Source organism: Heterodontus francisci, chromosome 1 (genome assembly GCF_036365525.1).
Source record: "Heterodontus francisci isolate sHetFra1 chromosome 1, sHetFra1.hap1, whole genome shotgun sequence".
NCBI lineage: Eukaryota > Metazoa > Chordata > Chondrichthyes > Heterodontiformes > Heterodontidae > Heterodontus > Heterodontus francisci.
This window is the reverse complement of record NC_090371.1, coordinates 267,062,114-267,079,570: the sequence shown is the minus strand read 5'-3', so window position 1 is coordinate 267,079,570 and position 17,457 is coordinate 267,062,114. Positions and strand designations below refer to the sequence as shown.

The 17,457-nt window shown below is 45.4% G+C and overlaps 1 protein-coding gene across 6 annotated transcripts in view; it reads right to left on the bottom strand.

Moving 5' to 3' along the window:
- The window catches only part of LOC137376173 (putative leucine-rich repeat-containing protein DDB_G0290503), a 156,902-nt gene that overhangs the window by 137,031 nt on the left and 2,414 nt on the right, over positions 1-17,457 (bottom strand). For all 6 annotated transcript variants that reach the window (XM_068044234.1, XM_068044261.1, XM_068044244.1 and 3 more), the window contains exon 2: positions 7,497-7,663. In XM_068044234.1, coding sequence (XP_067900335.1) covers positions 7,497-7,663 — 167 coding nt within the window. The remainder of the gene's footprint in view (positions 1-7,496; positions 7,664-17,457) is intronic.

The window sequence follows — 17,457 nt, the reverse complement described above, 5'->3', positions numbered from 1 at the left end:
TCCAATATTCCAAAGTCAACTTCCCACCAACCCCGCACCCCACCCCCCCCTACCCCCCCAAACCGCCCCTGCAACAAAATCAACAGCCTCGACCCAGGGTACACCTGTCCCAGTTAGCCAACATCACCACACATCTGCCCTTCAGGACTAATCTAATTCAGCCGAGTATTCTCAGCTTCAATGAAATGAATCCATGGGCTGATGACTTCATCCCATCACACCAGTTTGGGCTGTCCTTAATAATTTTGCAATCCCCTGCCCACTCCCTCCCATAGATCTCTGCTCCATACCGTCCCTGATCATCCCCACATCCATTCTTCTGTGTTTTCCACTCACTCCTTGGAAGGGAACGACAGAGGGAACAAAAAGGAGAAAGTAGAAAAGGCACAAATACGGAAAGAAAATCAGAGTAATAGGGAGACAAACAGAGAAAAGAAGTATGAGACACATTGGGAGAAGTTGGGTTGGTGGGGTGTTGGGTGTGTGGGGTGGGGATGGAATCATTAGAACTGTTCCTTCAGCTTTTCCAGAAGTCCCCCAGACTGCTTGATGTGACCCTGCATACTAGATACTTGTAACTTGGACATCCAGCTGCAGTACCAGTGATGCCTCCCTGATCCCAAAAGTTTACCCATCCAGAGAAAGTATAATCAGTCCACAAGATCATCAAGAGAACTTAGTTCAATCATAGCTTTGTATACGACTTATATGGAACACTTCATACTATACCTCAAAACTACCTGAGAGAAACACCAAAGAGACCCACCAACACTTCACTCAATGGAACCCATTTAAGTTCTTACCCATTTCCAATATTTGGTTTTCAGTAGTTTATCACTGTGTTTTTTAATCTTGGGTCTACGGATGTCATTGGGCTGAATTTTCCCACCTTGGTTTTATTTACAGACACCAGGACCATTTTCGGGTCGCTAACCTGATCATCAGAGTAGCGGGTCTCCCGGTTGCTCTTTACCAGAGCAAACCAATTAACAGCCTGCTTCCCAGCTCCCCGACCAATTAGGGAGGACGGGTAGGGGGACGTGGCCATTTTGTCACAGGAAGGATTTCTAATTAAAGGACATTGCAGAGAAGCTCACCAGGGCCTGGATTTTTTTAGCCTGCAGCACCTACAGGAACAGTGGGGAGACTTGGGAAGGCTGGTCTCCAGATCTCCCATTCTTAACTGGAGGCCCAACTGAGGATGCTGAGGGGCTGAAGTGAGGCGAGCTCTCCTAAGGACAGGAGGAAGAGGACAGCTTCTTCACCAAGCAGGTGTGGATGAAGTGACTCAGGAAAAGAGCAGCAGCAGTGCGGTCCCTCTAACCTGGAGACCGTGGATCAGGAGAATTCAGAACCTCAAGAGGGGATGACAGGTAAGTGGCATAACACTGTCAGGTACCAAACCCCATACTCTGACATGCCCAGCATTCTCCTGCACAGCAAACCTCAGGGCTGTATACCTTGTAGCCCCACTCATTCCTCTCTCCGCAGGCACCTCACACCCACATCTGAGCTGCCTACACTCACACTCACCCTCGGCCTAGTGCCCTCTCACACCCATGCCTCACAGTTACCATATACAAATAGTGTCTTTCACACCTCTGAACCCAAGTCATTCCGAGCACACTCACTTCCCTGCTTTCTATCCTTGTAGGAGAAGAGATTACACAACTTGGTGAGAGTCTTGGACGCTGGATGGGAGGGTGGCAGGTTGGGTGGCCCTCTAACGACAGACACCTTGTCGGGCACTGGCAGTGCACCTGGACCATGGGGAAGGGAGTCTTGCACAATGAGGATGCAAATGTCAGCAGAAACCTGACGCGAGAGGCTGAGCCTCCAGAGGCACTGGTGTTCAGACATGTCGGGATAGCCTTTAGACTCTCTCTTGGGGGTCTGGCCTCCTTCCACCTGTATCTCAGTATCCATCCCTTCTGCCCTGTGCAGGGGCATGTGCTTGTGTAGAGGACAATTGATGCTGCTGCTGGTGTTGCTCCTGCTGCAGTCGGAGTCTGTTGCAGTGGTAAGCCCCAGACCCTCATCAGAGGGGAACAGTGTGGCTGCATAAACTTCTCCCCTGCCACTCTGAAGGCTGGCAGCAGGAAAATGCTTCCAAGGGTAGGTGAATTGCTGGCCAAGTGAAGTGCCCTTCCAAACTTTTGGTACTCACCTGTCAAGCAGTGATAGAGTACTCTCTGGAATCACTGCTTTGCAAGGCAGCCTCTCAGCCCATTTCAGTAGCTCTTCAGTGCAACTGATCAAAGCCTTCACAGCTTGTCAGTTTCCCCAAAGCAATCCCTCCCCCTCTGCTTTCGTCTTCTCCAACCTGCCGGGTTGCAGACACAACGTGAGATTGCTCCTCAGTGGGAAAATCCCTCACAATTGGCTTAACAGGTTCAACTGGCATCCCGTCACTATTGGGCAAGTTGCTGCCAGTGCACTCATCCTGCCCCTGGGAAAGCAGCAGGAGGCAGGAGCACGTTGGACCTGTCTGCTAGTATTTTTTCTGATTTTCCCACCCACACCCCCATCCACCTCCATGGGCCTAAGAAAATTCCTCCCATTGTCTCTGCTGCCAAGAGATTAGATGGGTGACCTGCTCCCAAGCTTTACCTAATTCTCAGTACATTAGCCAACTGAAGATACCACTCAGATAGAGCACAACTATCCAATATTGCCTCCCACTCTAGCCCCCTTTCACTTTCTTCCATGTCCAACATGGCTGGAACTGAGCAGAACAAAGATTGAACTTGCAGTCTTACCACTTCATGACACTGCATATTAGTGACAATTGTATATTATTACCTCTGAAATATTTATATAAACTTTTCTAACAGTCAAACGCAAGGGATGGTTATCTGACTGTTCTCTATTCCAGTTTATCAGTTAGTTAAATTTGGTTAGCTCTGCACAGCCAGTTATTCTGACAAATAAGAACTCATTGTAATACCTGGTATTTTGTGTCTCACAATTTAGTGAAGGCCACTCTACACACTGAGACCTTTCATTACACAAAATTCTGGCATAGATTCAACAAGAAAGATTAATATCCTGCAATATTCGACATTTAAATGCTTGTCAAAAATATTTAGGGTTAATAAATATTAGAACCGAAAAAACCATCACAAATAAGTGAGCTGAAGTACTTTTTTTTAGTGGAAGAGGGTGTTGTTAGGATTAATTAGATTAATTCGAAAGCTGCCCCAACTCTTGCAGCTGCTGATGTAATTATTCCTGTGAAATACAAAGATATTGCCCATAAATTGTTTCTAGAATTTCTCTCACTCTGACATGTGTAAACAGTGTTTCTGCCGAACCTCCACTAAAGCTATGGCAGCAGAACAGGAGAATCGCTGAGGAAATTCCCAGTGTATTGTGGTTTTCTCCATGCTGGTCTAGATTTGCCGTTCAGTGAGATTTTAATGCCAACAGTGGCTTGGTGTTAAAATAATGCCAATTGGGAACAGGTAAATGTACCATAATAAATGTAACTTTCATTTAAGTACATTGATTTGTAATTCCTGTCCTGTAATTTCCTCAGAGCTCCTGGCTGCTGTAATTTCACTGGAAGTTTGTTGGAAGCCCCAATTATATGCCCTTGAATGGGAGCACATCCAAGGAAATTATGGGCTAGTACACCAAGTGTTAGTCAGCTGCCCATCCCCCTCTGAAATACACAGGTACTGTTACGTGAGTGCTCCTTTTTTGCTATAAAATGTGTTTTAAGGACTTATAGTTGAATTATGGACATTGATTTATCTGGAATCTTGGAGATGCTGAACTTTGTGGGGTTTTTTTTAAAAAAAGGAGTCACCAGAAGGTTCCTACATTTGGCTTGTAAACGAGTCTTACTGGAAGGTACAAAAGGGGCTTTAACATTTCAATTTGTGTGTGTATGTCCTACTTCATTATTGGTTAAGACTTGTTTTATAATAATCTGTTAATTTTGTTATTTATTGAAGAAACCTGGTTGGTGTGTTTTATTCTGGGAAAAATAGAGTGTCTGATTGTATCGGTAAGTGGGAAAATTTAAATATATGTTGTAACCTGTGGAGAAGTAGGACGCAAATAAACAGTGCACTCCTCCCACCTCGGTCGTAACAGTACATAATGTTGCTGCTTATTATCTACAAAAGTGTAAATCAGTTGCAAGTCCTGTCTGAAAGATTTAAGTGCTAATCACTCTCAAATCACACTTCCAAGCTCATTTGAATAACATGTGCAGCACCAGATGCAGGCTCAGATGGTTCTAGGGAGCACACTGGAGGTGGGAGAGTAGAACCGAGTATAAGTGAAAGTTAAAGAGATGGGGGAGAAAACAAGAAAACATCAAACAGGAAATGATCACACTCAAACTTTACTGCTTCGTTACTAGAGAGATTTGCTAGAATGGTACCAGAAAAGTTGGGAATATGGACAGACTAAAGAAGCTGGGCTTGTTCTCCTTAGAGCAGAAAAGGTTAAGGGGAGATTTGATCGAGAGTTCAAAATCATATACGGTTTTGATAGAGTAAATAAGGAAAAACTGTTTCAAGTGACGGAAGAGTCGTAACCGAAGGACACAGATTTAAACTGATTGGCAAGAGAACCAGAGGCAACATGAGGACTTTATTTTTTTTTTTTAAAAACACAGCGTGTTGTGGTAATCTGGAACACATTGCCAGCACAGACACAATGGGCTGAATGGCCTCCTCTTGTGTTGACACTCTGTTCCCATCATCTGGTTTAAGAGAAACAAAGATTGGCCTACTGTATTCAATCTCAGAGACAAAGACAGTAATCTTAATTGAACCCATTATATAACCTGCAAATTTTCCATTCCATTTACTTTAATTCACCAATTCTCTGCCCAAACAATGGAGAAAATTACACCGCACAAGATCTCTACCACAGTTTATTGAGGGACATATATATATGTAGAACAGGTTTCATTCAAAATTCTTTAGATGATGCAAGAATGATGAGGAAAGCTTTGGCATTTAGATTTATTCATTAAAAGAATGATTAGACAGGGAGCAGAGAGAAGACTTTTCCCTGCGGATAGAGAATGAAAATACTCTATCTGCCTAGAAATTGGAGTCATGGAATTCAATCACACCAAACTGTTTTTCAAGCACTAAACAGCAGCATAGGTCTCCATAAGCAGGAAGCGCACACTTATTTCAAGTTGGAAGTGCGCGACACCCCCTCCACACCACGCACCCCCCTCCAGCCTCCCCAACCGCCTCAACCCCACCCACCCACTCCACGCACCCCCCACACTCCACACCCCCATATTGAATCGGGCTTGTCAGTAGCCATCCAGAACACGAGCCAGGAATATTTAAAGCAATGACTCTTGCTCAATGACTCAATGACTCCTACTCTTGTTTAGGACCCTTTTCCAATTCTAGTTTGCTAGTGCCTAACATGCCACGTGCTAAACTTGCCCAGCAACAACTAGCGTTAATAGGTAGGAAGGACCCTTCCCCCAACACTATTGAACGCAATCATGCAGTATTTACAGGTTAGTTGCAGGTTTGTCATTTTAAGCTGCTGGTTAACTTCTGGGTGCTTTTTGGCCAGCTTTCCACCCCCTCAATAGTTAATATCCCTTCCCTTGTCCACTGCTTCCAAGGCAGCAACTGAGAAACTGAGGGCCTGATCTGCAGGTTGTGCAGCCATTCCTCTCTTTACAATCTTTTCCCATTCTCTGCAGCCAGAGTACGCTACCCCTTGAAGAGGCGCTGGTTGCCTTTAAGTGGCATCAGAGACACCCAATATCTGTGTCACAAGCGTGGAATCAATGAACAGCATGGATAGTGCTGGCTGCAAGTTAATAATGATAATGAGCAGGCTGCCTGGGACAACACCAACAGACCCGGTTAAGAGCACCTCCATGTCTTGTGCATGCACATTTTTGATTGTGATTAAATTCCTACGTCAGTTTTTTTAGCTAAACTTTTCTATTTTAAAAAAATTCTGCCAGTTATTTTTCTTTCACTGTTACTCATGTTGCGTTTTCCTTTTTTTTCCTTACTCTCTTCTCTTTCTCCATCACTAGAACTACCAGGAGTTTCTACTGGCGAAGAAAAGGTTCTAGTGATGTCCTATTGCCCCCCCCCCCCCATTTTGTAGCTATTTATTCCTCAAAAACTCAAAATATATATTTTAAATAGTAGCTGATGCTAGGCTAGATCAGACAATGATGGATTTGATTCACAGCTCTGTCATTTACATCTTAATATACCAAAATCTAGAATCATACAGAAAGAAGCCATTCAGCCCATCGTACCTGTGCAGGCTCATTGAAATAGCTATCCAATTTGTCCATTCCCCTGCTATTTCTCCATAGCCCTGCAAATCTAGCTATTTTTTAAAAAATCATATTGTTATGAACATAAAGCAATATTTATGACAGCAGTCTGTGCAACGCTCCATGCTAAATGTGAATTCTTCTTGTTTAGAACCGTCGGCAAGTGGTGTACAGATTTTAGGAAATCAATCATTTGGATTCCACTCCCGCAAGAAGTGCACTGCATTCACAAATATAGGCATAAAAGAGGTAGATGTAATTTTTATTAACTTATCTGATATTACCAGCCAAAGAACATTCCTTATGTTTGATAAGTCAAAGAAAAGCAGCTGCAGCTCAAGAGACTGGTTTGACAATAAGGGGCTGAATTTTACCAGACCCTCGTCACTGCGCAGGGGCCGGTAAAATTCTGCGGGGTGAGGCCCGCCTCGATCCGCGATGTCGAGAAGGGCCCGCTGCATATTACTGGCGGCGGGGGCACCTCAGTGCGGCCTCCCCTGCCACCTGGCAGTGGGCTGTTCATCAGCATATTTAAATTAACATTAATAATATGTAAATAATCTTACCTGCCGGCGGCGGCCGCCATTCGTGTTTCATACGGAGTTCCGAGGCAGGAACCTGGTGGGGAGCAGGGGAGTAATAAAATTTTCAGGGTGGGAGGGGTGGAGGAGCAGGGAAAACATTTCTTATTGGCTGTGGGGATGGTGGGAAGAGGTTGAAGAGCAAAAGTTAGAAGGTTTGGGGGTAAAGTTCAGTTCGGGAAAAAGGAATGTTTTGGTTATTTTAATGAATTGAAGTGACCATTGCGAGGGTTTGGGGAAGGGCCCCCACATCGTTATTATTTGTCAATAAAAAATTCCAATTAATGTACCTTAAAAATTAAAAATTGTAAGCGCTTAAAGCCCTTTAAAAATGGCGCCGCACATGTGCAGTGGTGCCGAATGCCGCTCCACCCCCTCTATTTAAATCAGCCCCCATGCGTAATATCGTGGGGGCTCAGGGACGGTGGATCCACGCGAGATGCACTCCACCATCAGAGTGCGCCCCCGCAAACTGCGGCGCATTCGTAAAATTCAGCGCAAGGTGTGTGTTGCTTTCCCTTCACCCTCACTTTCACTCCCCAAAGCCCCTAAATCTGCACCAATGTGAAGTTGTCAGATACACAGAAGGAGAATTAGTGCCACAGCCTCTTCCACTTCCTTACCTTCTTTGTGAAGCATCTTCTGTCTTTATGAAGTTGTCAATGGTTTGTTTGAGTATCTTCTCAGACTGAGCAAGTTCCTCCAACCTCCGGTCAAGGACATCAATTTCACGCTTATTAGTCTCCCACTCAGTGTGTCTTATCCCTTCATTCTTAGCCTCCTCTAGGTCCTGCAATTGCCAGGAGGTACCAATGGTTACATTTACATTCAGTACATCTATTCCTTCTTTTCTGGGTGAGATAATATGATAACTTATCTCTTTCACTTTATCGTCTGGGGATTCCATTTGTAGAAAAAGCAATGCTGTCTTTGATGGCACTGGGCTCAAATGAACCTGAGAAATAGGTTGTTGCTGAAAACTCTTCGGTCTCTAAACAGCGTAGATATTTTCATTTTGAAACAGCCTCAGTTGGTTTAACTGTGGTGACCTGCTGCTCAAATGCTATCTCCACAATATGGTGGAGGCATTTACTTATTCATGATGAAAGGGACAAACTGGCATGTATTATTGATGGAGTGCTCTGTTATTACAGCTTCATAGAACTCCAACAATGGCACTGTATCAGGAGGCCTTCACACTACATTAGCACAAATGCTTTCAGTATGTCTCAATTCTACAAGAAAAAATTGAATGTATAACATTTCAAACCAAGTCTTACAAAAATGGTTTATTGAAAATGTTTCTCTGGACCATGTTCTTTGGTACGGAGCATTTCAATGATTTTAAAGCTCAGTTGAGCCCTTTTTGATCTTTAGTGTAATATTTTGTGCGCAAAGAATCCAAGGCCAGAATTTTTGTTGGACGGGAGGCCCCATCCACCGACCGAAAATTCGGTGGCGATTCCGCCTCTGCCAGGCCTGGGGAGCCAGACAGGGAATTTCGCTCCCCAGGCCTTTAATTGGTCTTGAGCGGGACTTCCACCTCCTTGAGGCAGGAAGTCCCGCCTAATGCAGCTGCTGGCCGATCAGCGGGTCAGCAGCTCTTAGTCCCAGCAGCGCCACCGGGAGCGGTGGCCACTGCTGGGACTACACCCAGCCATTGCAAGCAAGATGAAGGACGGCCCCAGAACAAAGTTAAGTTTTTGGGGTCTTGCCAGGTACAATCGTTTGGGCCCCGGCGAAGCAAGGGTGTCGGTTAAAGGGGTGTGGGGGTGACCCCTCTGTGGTGCCTGATCAGGAGGGCCCCCCACCAGCCCACAAGGCGGCAGCCTGGTTTCACCAGGTGGGGTTTTTTGAGGCTTTTGCCGTCCAGCTGCCAAAGGTAAAGAACATGCAGTGGCAGCCGGAGGCCCTTACGTGCCAGTTTATTGACCATTTAAGGGCCTTGATTGGCCTGGGGCGGGTGGGCCGCTTCTCGCCACCGTCCCATGTCAAATGGCAGCTGAGGCAGGAAGGGGTCAAGAAGGTCCCACCCCCACCGAATTTTACACACCCACTTCCCCCAACCCACCTCAACCCCGCCACCAACCCACTCATTTGGGGGCCATAAAATTCCTGCCCAAGTAATAGAGAGAGGAATAAAAATATTGGGTGACCAGATCCTAAGAACTAAAGTACTAGAGAAACAACTAAAAGCATTGGCACCAATAACGAAACTTTAGAGGTGATTTATTTTCATTGCCTATACAAACAAAACATGGATCTTCATTCTCTGGGGAGAGCAGATAGCAACCTAAGGTTCCCCTTGGTTTTCAGGAGGAATGTGCTTAACCTGTTCTTTTCTGTTGTCAGATATCATGAACTTTGAAACTTATTTGTGAAAAAGACAAATATCAGTGAGGTTGATTTTCATGTCGTTGCTGCCCCATTTGTGTTTAAAAACGGGGCAGTAGCGGGCCCAAAACTAGATGAATTGTGGAAGTGCCCATTGACCAACATGTTGCCGCCCATCCCAATTCTCGGATGCATCTCCACGCTGCTGATCAGAGCTACCTTCGGAATCATTGAGCGGGCTCATACATAGAGCCACAGTGGGGTCAAATGGCACAGTTATGGAATTTTCATCTCTGCCCACCTGATTATAGCTACCTCCTGTTCCGAAAAGAAAGACTTGCATTTATATAGCGCCTTTCATGACCACCAGACATCTCAAAGTGCTTTACAGCCAATGAAGTACTTTATGTAGGAAATGCAGCAGCCAATTTGCACACAGCAAACTCCCACAAACAGCAATGTGATAATGGCCAGATAATCTGTTTGTGTGATGTTAAGGAATAAATATTGGCCAGGACACCTGGGATTACACCCCTGCTCTTCTTCAAAATGGTGCCCTGGGATCTTTTACATCCACCTAAGCAAGCAGACGGGGCCTCGGTTTAACATTGCATCTGAAAGACAGCAGCTCTGAAATTGCAGCACCCCTCAGTACTGCACTGGACTGTTAGCCTTGATTTTTGTGCTGCAGCTCTGGACTGGGACTTGAAACTGGATCTTTGTGACTCATGGGTGAGAGTGCGACCAACTGAGCCACAGCTGACATTCCTACCCACCAAACATGGGCAGTTCAAGCAGAGAAGCAGCCATTCCCAGTTTATAAGTAAAAGGGTCCTCATACTCTTAGGTAACACTATTGTAAGTTTTGGAAGACATTTTGCTCACATTACTTTATCACCTTCAATGATTTAAAAATTCTTGTTATTGCTACCAGACTTTCTGAAGTCTTCAGGGAGGTCTAGCATCAAAATTACGTCTTCATTGCGGATGTTCGGAGGATCCCACTCTGGAAAGAGGAGGAGGAGTCTGAGTAAGAAGGAGCAAACTGAGTAGAAGAAAGACAGCATGGAGGAATCCTCACCTTCCCAACAGAGTTTATAGACCCAGTTCTCTGGGGAGCATTATATAAGAAGGCTTTGCTCCTCTAAGGAAGCCATCAAAGAGTTGAGTCGCCTCCAAGACAAGACTTGGAACCAAATGCCAGCGCCAATACAGCATTGCCTATTACAGTCAAGGTCAGCAAAGCCCTGAGGTTTATCCCGCAATACAATCTACAAAGAATGTCCTGTATGAAAGTGATCTGCTCTTTGCTGAATCACTTTGCTCTGTATGGAGACACCATTAGACGAGGGCATTCAGCATGATGCTAGAGAAATGATCTCTCTTTTAAATGCTGGGCCCCAAAGTCTGCATCTCTATCCTCTCCAGCAGAGCCAGAACCAGAACTAGACCTCCGGAAGCACTTTCCAGGGCTTCCTTGCCACCTTTATTGGCTCCGGTTCACATGTTCAGTGGCTCCAACAGCAGAGACTCCTCTATCTCACTACCTAGCACTCGTGGGGTGTTGCTTTTTGTGCTGGTACTTGGAATAATGAGTGAATATGCATCTTCAGGAAGGTTTTCCTCCTCAGTCTTTGTGACTGGAGCATCCGAATGCCTGACTGAGCTGCAAAAAAAGGAAGGGGGCAGAGGTTAGGATGTAGCTATAAAAGGTAAGCACTAGCAGATGAGTGACAGCGCAGTGAACCACCAGGGTATCAGGCTGTGTGTCAGACTGAGATAATAGAAAGGAAAAAGAAGTGAAGAGGCCCAAACACCCTCTTGTGCAAGGCCTCCAGCCTCGCCATCTCCAATGTTGCATACTCTGCCAATAACCATGACGGCCTTTTCCGTCACTGCCAGTGCCTATATAGTGACAGGATGTCATCATGAGCTGGTTGCCTCCGTTCCTTTGTGTGCCAACTTTTCCTGCAAGAAGTGTGGAAGTGTGTTACTATGTGCCCTGGAAAAGGGCTATCCACATTTATCGGAGAGCTTACTATATTGTACATGGTGACAAGCAGCAGCAAGTGAAGCCAAGATGAAAAGTTGCTCTGACAGGAAGCAGATTTCAAGCATCCAAGGGCCAGCAGAAAAGAAGGCCAGTGAAGTGGAGTCATGCTGACCTCAGGAGAGTCACGGCTATCTGCTTAAGGGAAAAGTTCATAGTGCTGAAGCAGAGATAGGGTTCCTGCAGGACCATGCAGAAAGTATGAGCGTTGTGAAGGAGAGTCTTACCTTGCCAATCCTCATCATATCATTAAATTTCTTTCTGCACTGCAACCATAGCCTGGGGACAATGCTGATGGCTTGATGAGTCATAAGGTTGCAGGTTCAAGTCCCACTCCAGGGCTTGAACGCAAATATCAAGGGTGGCTCTCCAATGCAGTACTGAGGGAGTGCTGCACTGTTGGAGGTGCTGTCTCTCAGATGAGATGTTAAACCAAGGCCCAATCTGCCTGCTCGGCTGGATGTAAAAGATCCCATGGCACTATTTTGGGGGGTGAAATGTTATCGGGAGTAGGTGGAAATGTGGAGGTGAGGTTGACACCCGTGTTAAAATCATAAAATAAAAAGAATTTCATATGTATTCAAAAAGCTTAATCTTAGAGGAAATGTTTTAAAATTGTTTTAGCATTCCTGGTCTGAATTTTCTGATATTAAGGCAGTACCTGAATGCTGCTGGTAGCTCATTTACTTTTAATAAGTTAATGCTGGAAATAAATTAATGCTGATCAGCAAATGCAGTCTCCAGCTGCATTTAAAGTAGTAAGCCTCACCATCAGTTTTATTCTTTAAACACTGAGTCAAAAAGGGTATTATAAATTTGAAACTCTGTAGATAGTTTCTTGGACTATATGGTGTCAGTCATTTGCCTAAGTGGTTTGAGTGTCTAGTTATCTTGACTCCCACTGCCTTATATCTAGATGTGCGTCAGTGTGATCCAGGAGGTTAATACTGAAATTTCCTTGTAATTTGGACCAGATTTCCACATCTAACTTATCAAAAGGATACTTTCTCTCTCTGTACCATCCTTCTATTCAGGAAAGCATTTCACTCCCTTCTGTTGCTCAGCTAACTCTTGGGCCGGGATTTTAAGCTGGCAATGTGGGTTTCAACATCCAGAAAAAGCAATGCCAAGAACCCTGCATTACCTCTTCCGTGAAAGGCCTGCCGAATCTAGAGTCAATCAGGCACTTAAGTGGACAGCTGGCCTTCCACGGGATCAAGGACCCCGACAATGGAAGGGCAGTTAAAGGCATTCACAGGCCTTCCCCCTCCCCCCAGACTTAATTTTGGCAGAGGTGAGAAGGTGGCGGGGCTCCCCTCCTGCCACCATCCCATCCGATTTTATGCTCTCCCCCGCCTCCAAATCGGCTGCGGGGGAGAGCATAAAATTCCTCCCTTGGTCCTGGATTCACTGCTGAATTTCAGAATGCTGTGCACCCAGATTGGGTAAGGACAAGCAAGAGGCATCTTTTACTCATGCCTGAAGCACATGCAAATAAGGGGTCTAACTTTTTTTCCTGGAAATATACTTTATTCATAAAAATCTGTAAAAGGTGCATTACAGAACAGTTCAAACCAGCACCAAGTTGATATTCCAAAAATTGCAAAGGAAATCAGTTTTCTTCGATACAGGAGTGAGCTGCCTCACAACCCTTCCATTCCATTTTACATGCCATGTACATTTTACAACAAACGCATATTTGGTGTATACAGCCCAAGGGGTCCAGCCCCTCAGTTCACTTTGGTGGGAGGACCTTACACAGTGGTCTTTCCCCATTGAGCCTTTGCCGCGGCTGCCCCAAGCTTTAGTGGATCCCTCAGCATATAGTCCTGGAACTTGGATTGCGCCAGTCTGCAACACTCAGTCGTGGACAACTCTTTGCGCTGGAAGACCAGCAAGTTTCAGGCAGACCAAAGAGCCTCTTTCACCGAATTGATGGTCCTCCAGCAGCAGTTGATGTTTATTTCGGTGTGCGTCCCTGGGAACAGCCCATAGAGCACAGACTCCTGTGTTACAGAGCTGCTTGGGATGAACCTTGACAAAAACCACTGCATCTCTTTCCATACCTGCTTTGCAAAGACACATTCCAGAAGGAGGTGGGCAACCGTCTCTTCCCCACCACAGCCACTTCGAGGGCAGCATGTGGAGGGGGTGAGTCTCCAGGCGTGCAGGAAGGATCTGACGGGAAGGGCTCTTCTCACCACCAGCCAAGCTACGTCTTGGTGCTTGTTTGAAAGTTCTGGTGATGAGGCATTCTGCCAAATGACTTTGGCAGTCTGCTCGGGGAATCATCCGACAGGGTCCACCATCTTTTCCCGTAGGGCCTTGAGGATATTCCATGCAGACCACTGCCTGATGGATTGGTAGTCAAAGGTTTTTTCCCGCAGAAACTTTCCCATGAAGGATAGGTGGTACGGCACGGTCAAACTGGATGGTGCACTCCGTGGCAATGTGACCAGGCCCATCCTTCACAACACCGGGGACAGATAGAACCTCAGCACTTAGTGACACTTGGTGTTTGCGACTAGGGCTCTACACACAGCTTGATGCAGCCACACACGAAGGTGGTCATCAGGATGAGGGCAACGTTGGGTACATTTTTTCCGCCCTTATCCAGAGGGTTGAACATCATGTCCGTCCGAACACGGTCCATTTTGGATCTCCAGATAAAGCGGAAAACGGCTCGGGTAACCGCCACGGCGTAGGAGTGGGGTATGGGCCAGACCTGCGCCCCATACAGTAACAATGTGAGCGCCTCGCACCTAATGACTAGGTTCTTACCTACAATGGAGAGAGATCGCTGCGCCCACATGCTCAGTTTATGGTGTACCCTGGCTACTCACTCCTTCCAGGTTTTGGCACACGCCCAGGCCCTTCTGAACCATATCCCCAGCACTTTCAGGTAGTCTGACCTGACAGTGAAGGGGACAAAGGATCAGTCGGCCCAGTTCCCAAAGAACATGGCCTTTCTCTTGCTGTGGTTAACTTTGGCTCCCGAGGCCAGTTTGAACTGGTTGCCTGCTCATCAGTCTGCGAATGGACAGGGGATCCGAGCAAAAGACAATCCATGTACAGGGTGGTTTTTTACCAGAGTGCCTCTGCTGCCTGGGATTGTCACCCCTCTTTTATTTATTTATTTAGAGATACAGCACTGAAACAGGCCCTTCGGCTCACCGAGTCTGTGCCGACCATCAACCACCCATTTATACTAATCCTACACTAATCCCATATTCCTACCACATCCCTACCTTCCCCTACCTATACTAGGGGCAATTTATAATAGCCAATTTATCTACCAACTTGCAAGTCTTTGGCTGTGGGAGGAAACTGGAGCACCCGGCGAAAACCCATGCAGACACAGGGAGAACTTGCAAACTCTGCACAGGCAGTACCCAGAATTGAACCCGGGTTGCTGGAGCTGTGAGGCTGCAGTGCTAACCACTGCGCCACTGTGCCGCCCACCATCCTTCCTAATAGACTCAAAGGGTTCAATACAGCAAACAAACAAGACAGTGGAGAGAGGACAGCCCTGTCTGACTCCAGATTGGATCAGGAAACTTTCTGATTCCCACCCATTGATTGAGACTGCGCTACTGATGTTTGTGTAAAGCAGTTGGATACAATTGCGGATTCCCTCCCCAAACCCCATTTTGGACAGCACGTCCATCATGTAGGTGTGCGATGTCCTGTCAAAAGCCTTCTCCTCGTCCAAGCTGATGAGGTAGGTGTCCACCCTCCTGTTCCGTACATAGGCGATCGTATCCCTGAGTAGCGCAAGACTATCAGAGATCTTCCTGCCGGTTACGGTGCAGGTCTGGTCAGGGTGAATCACCAACTCCAGAGCAGGGTCTAACATCTGTTTGAAGTTCCCTCTCCAGGATTGATTTTCCCTGAGGCAGCTAGCCTTTGCCTTCACTGAAACACATTTTAACACAGATCATATCCAGGAAAAATTGGCAAGGATAGTCAACCATATTAAGGGGCTACAATTACCTGAAATATCCTTAGTGTCAGCAGCAATTTTGATTAGTTTTGCTTGAGTAATCAGTATTGCTGATAAAATCATTGGGAAGATTCACCTGGAGGAGTTACTGCAGCTGAACACTCAGTGGCTACTCAGGGCGGCACAGTGGCGCAGTGGTTAGCACTGCAGCCTCACAGCTCCAGGGACCCGGGTTCGATTCTGGGTACTGCCTGTGTGGAGTTTGCAAGTTCTCCCTGTGTCTGCGTGGGTTTTCTCCGGGTGCTCCGGTTTCCTCCCACAAGCCAAAAGACTTGCAGGTTGGTAGGTAAATTGGCTGTTATAAATTGTCACTAGTATAGGTAGGTGGTAGGGAAATATAGGGACAGATGGGGATGTTTGGTAGGAATATGGGATTAGTGTAGGATTAGTATAAATGGGTGGTTGATGGTCGGCACAGACTCGGTGGGCCGAAGGGCCTGTTTCAGTGCTGTATCTCTAATCTAATCTAATCTACTCATTTACCCAGCATGATTCAACAGCTTTGCCTTTCAAGCACATTATGCTCAATTATGCCCTGTGTATTTTTGGACTCCACAACCCAGGAAAGAAAGAACTTGCTTTTGTATGGGACCTATCATGATCTCAGATTGTCCCCAAAAAAGTGTTTTTGAAGTGTAGTTGCAATTATGTAATGTGGGAAACATATTTGTTCACAACAAGAGCCCACAAACGGAAATGAAATAAATCTTTCCTGGGTCTGTATGCTTTGGAGTTTAAAAGAATGAGAGGCAATCTCATAGAAACTTACAAAATTCTTCAGGGGATAGACGGGGTGGATGCAGAAAGGATGTTTCCCTTGATTGTGGGGTCCAGAACCAGGGGACACAATCTCAGATTAAAGGGCAAGTCATTTAGGACTAAGATGAGGAGGAACTTCTTCACTCAGAGTGGTGAATCTTTGGAATTCTCTGCCTCAGAGGGTGGTGGAAGCTCAGTCACTGAGTAAGTTCATGACAGAGATATATTTCTAGTTGCTAATTACATCAAGGGATATGAGGTATCCATGATCTAGAATGGCAGAGCAGACTCGATGGGCTGTATGGCCTATTCCTGCTCCTATGTTCCTATGTTACTAAATGACTAGATAATCTTTTTAAGTAATATTGGTTGAGGGATAAATATTGGTCTGGAGACCAGGGAGAACCCCCCTGCTCTGGTTCAAAGCAGTGCCATGGGATATTTTGCATCCACCCGAGAATGTAGAGAAGGCCTCAGATTAATGACTCATCCATATAATCGTAACTCTGACAATGCAGCACTCCCTCTGTACGACACTGGAGTGCCAGCCTAGATTTTGTGCTCTAGCGTAGTACTTGACAACCCATCTTCTGGCTCAGGCAAAAGTACTACTACTGAGCCATGGCTCATACCAATAATGTATTTTACCAGCTTTCCTACATTGATAGTCACACATTCTTTAAATATTAATATTTAATTGGTTTTGTACAGATATATAAATTTAGTACTGCTGGTGTCAAGTGGTGTAGAATACAATGGCAATAATTGGTAGTGGCTAACATAGATGATATTTGCTTGCAGGGCTTTCATATAATTAAGTCAAATGTTAACTAATTAAATTTAAAAACATTGATGGAAACAATGATATAGAAATGGTTTTGAATTCACCCTTTGAGCACCTGTCATAATACATTTAATCATATAACCTTGTACTTAGTTGGAATAATAGCTTAAATGACAATCGTATGTGAATTGAGTTAAATTCTGGGTAAATATTAGTGATTTCTTTTAACACAATGATACAAGGCTCACAATTTCACAGATCCTTGTAAAAGCGTGAAAACATCTCTGTAAGAATGCCACAGAGGTGTCCTTTTAGGGACAAAAACCTTAATGGCCGAAGATTAAAGCATTTCAGAAAAGAATTGAATCTCCATAGGGGAGATATAAGTATCAGACTTAAAGTAGACACTCTCTAATTTTGGCGTCTTCAGGAGGCCTAAATTGGAACCCATGCCGATTCTCAGCAAGTTTGAGTTCCATTAGACCTGATGTTCGCAAGCTGGGCAAATGCCCTGAAGTAGGTTGCGAATGTACCAAAGTCTGTGCAAAACATAAGAGTGGACTCATGAAGCATCCTCACATCCAACACAATTTCCTGCACAAATTACGTGGATTGAAACCAGTCAGATAAAAGGTCCAACACAAATTACGCCCC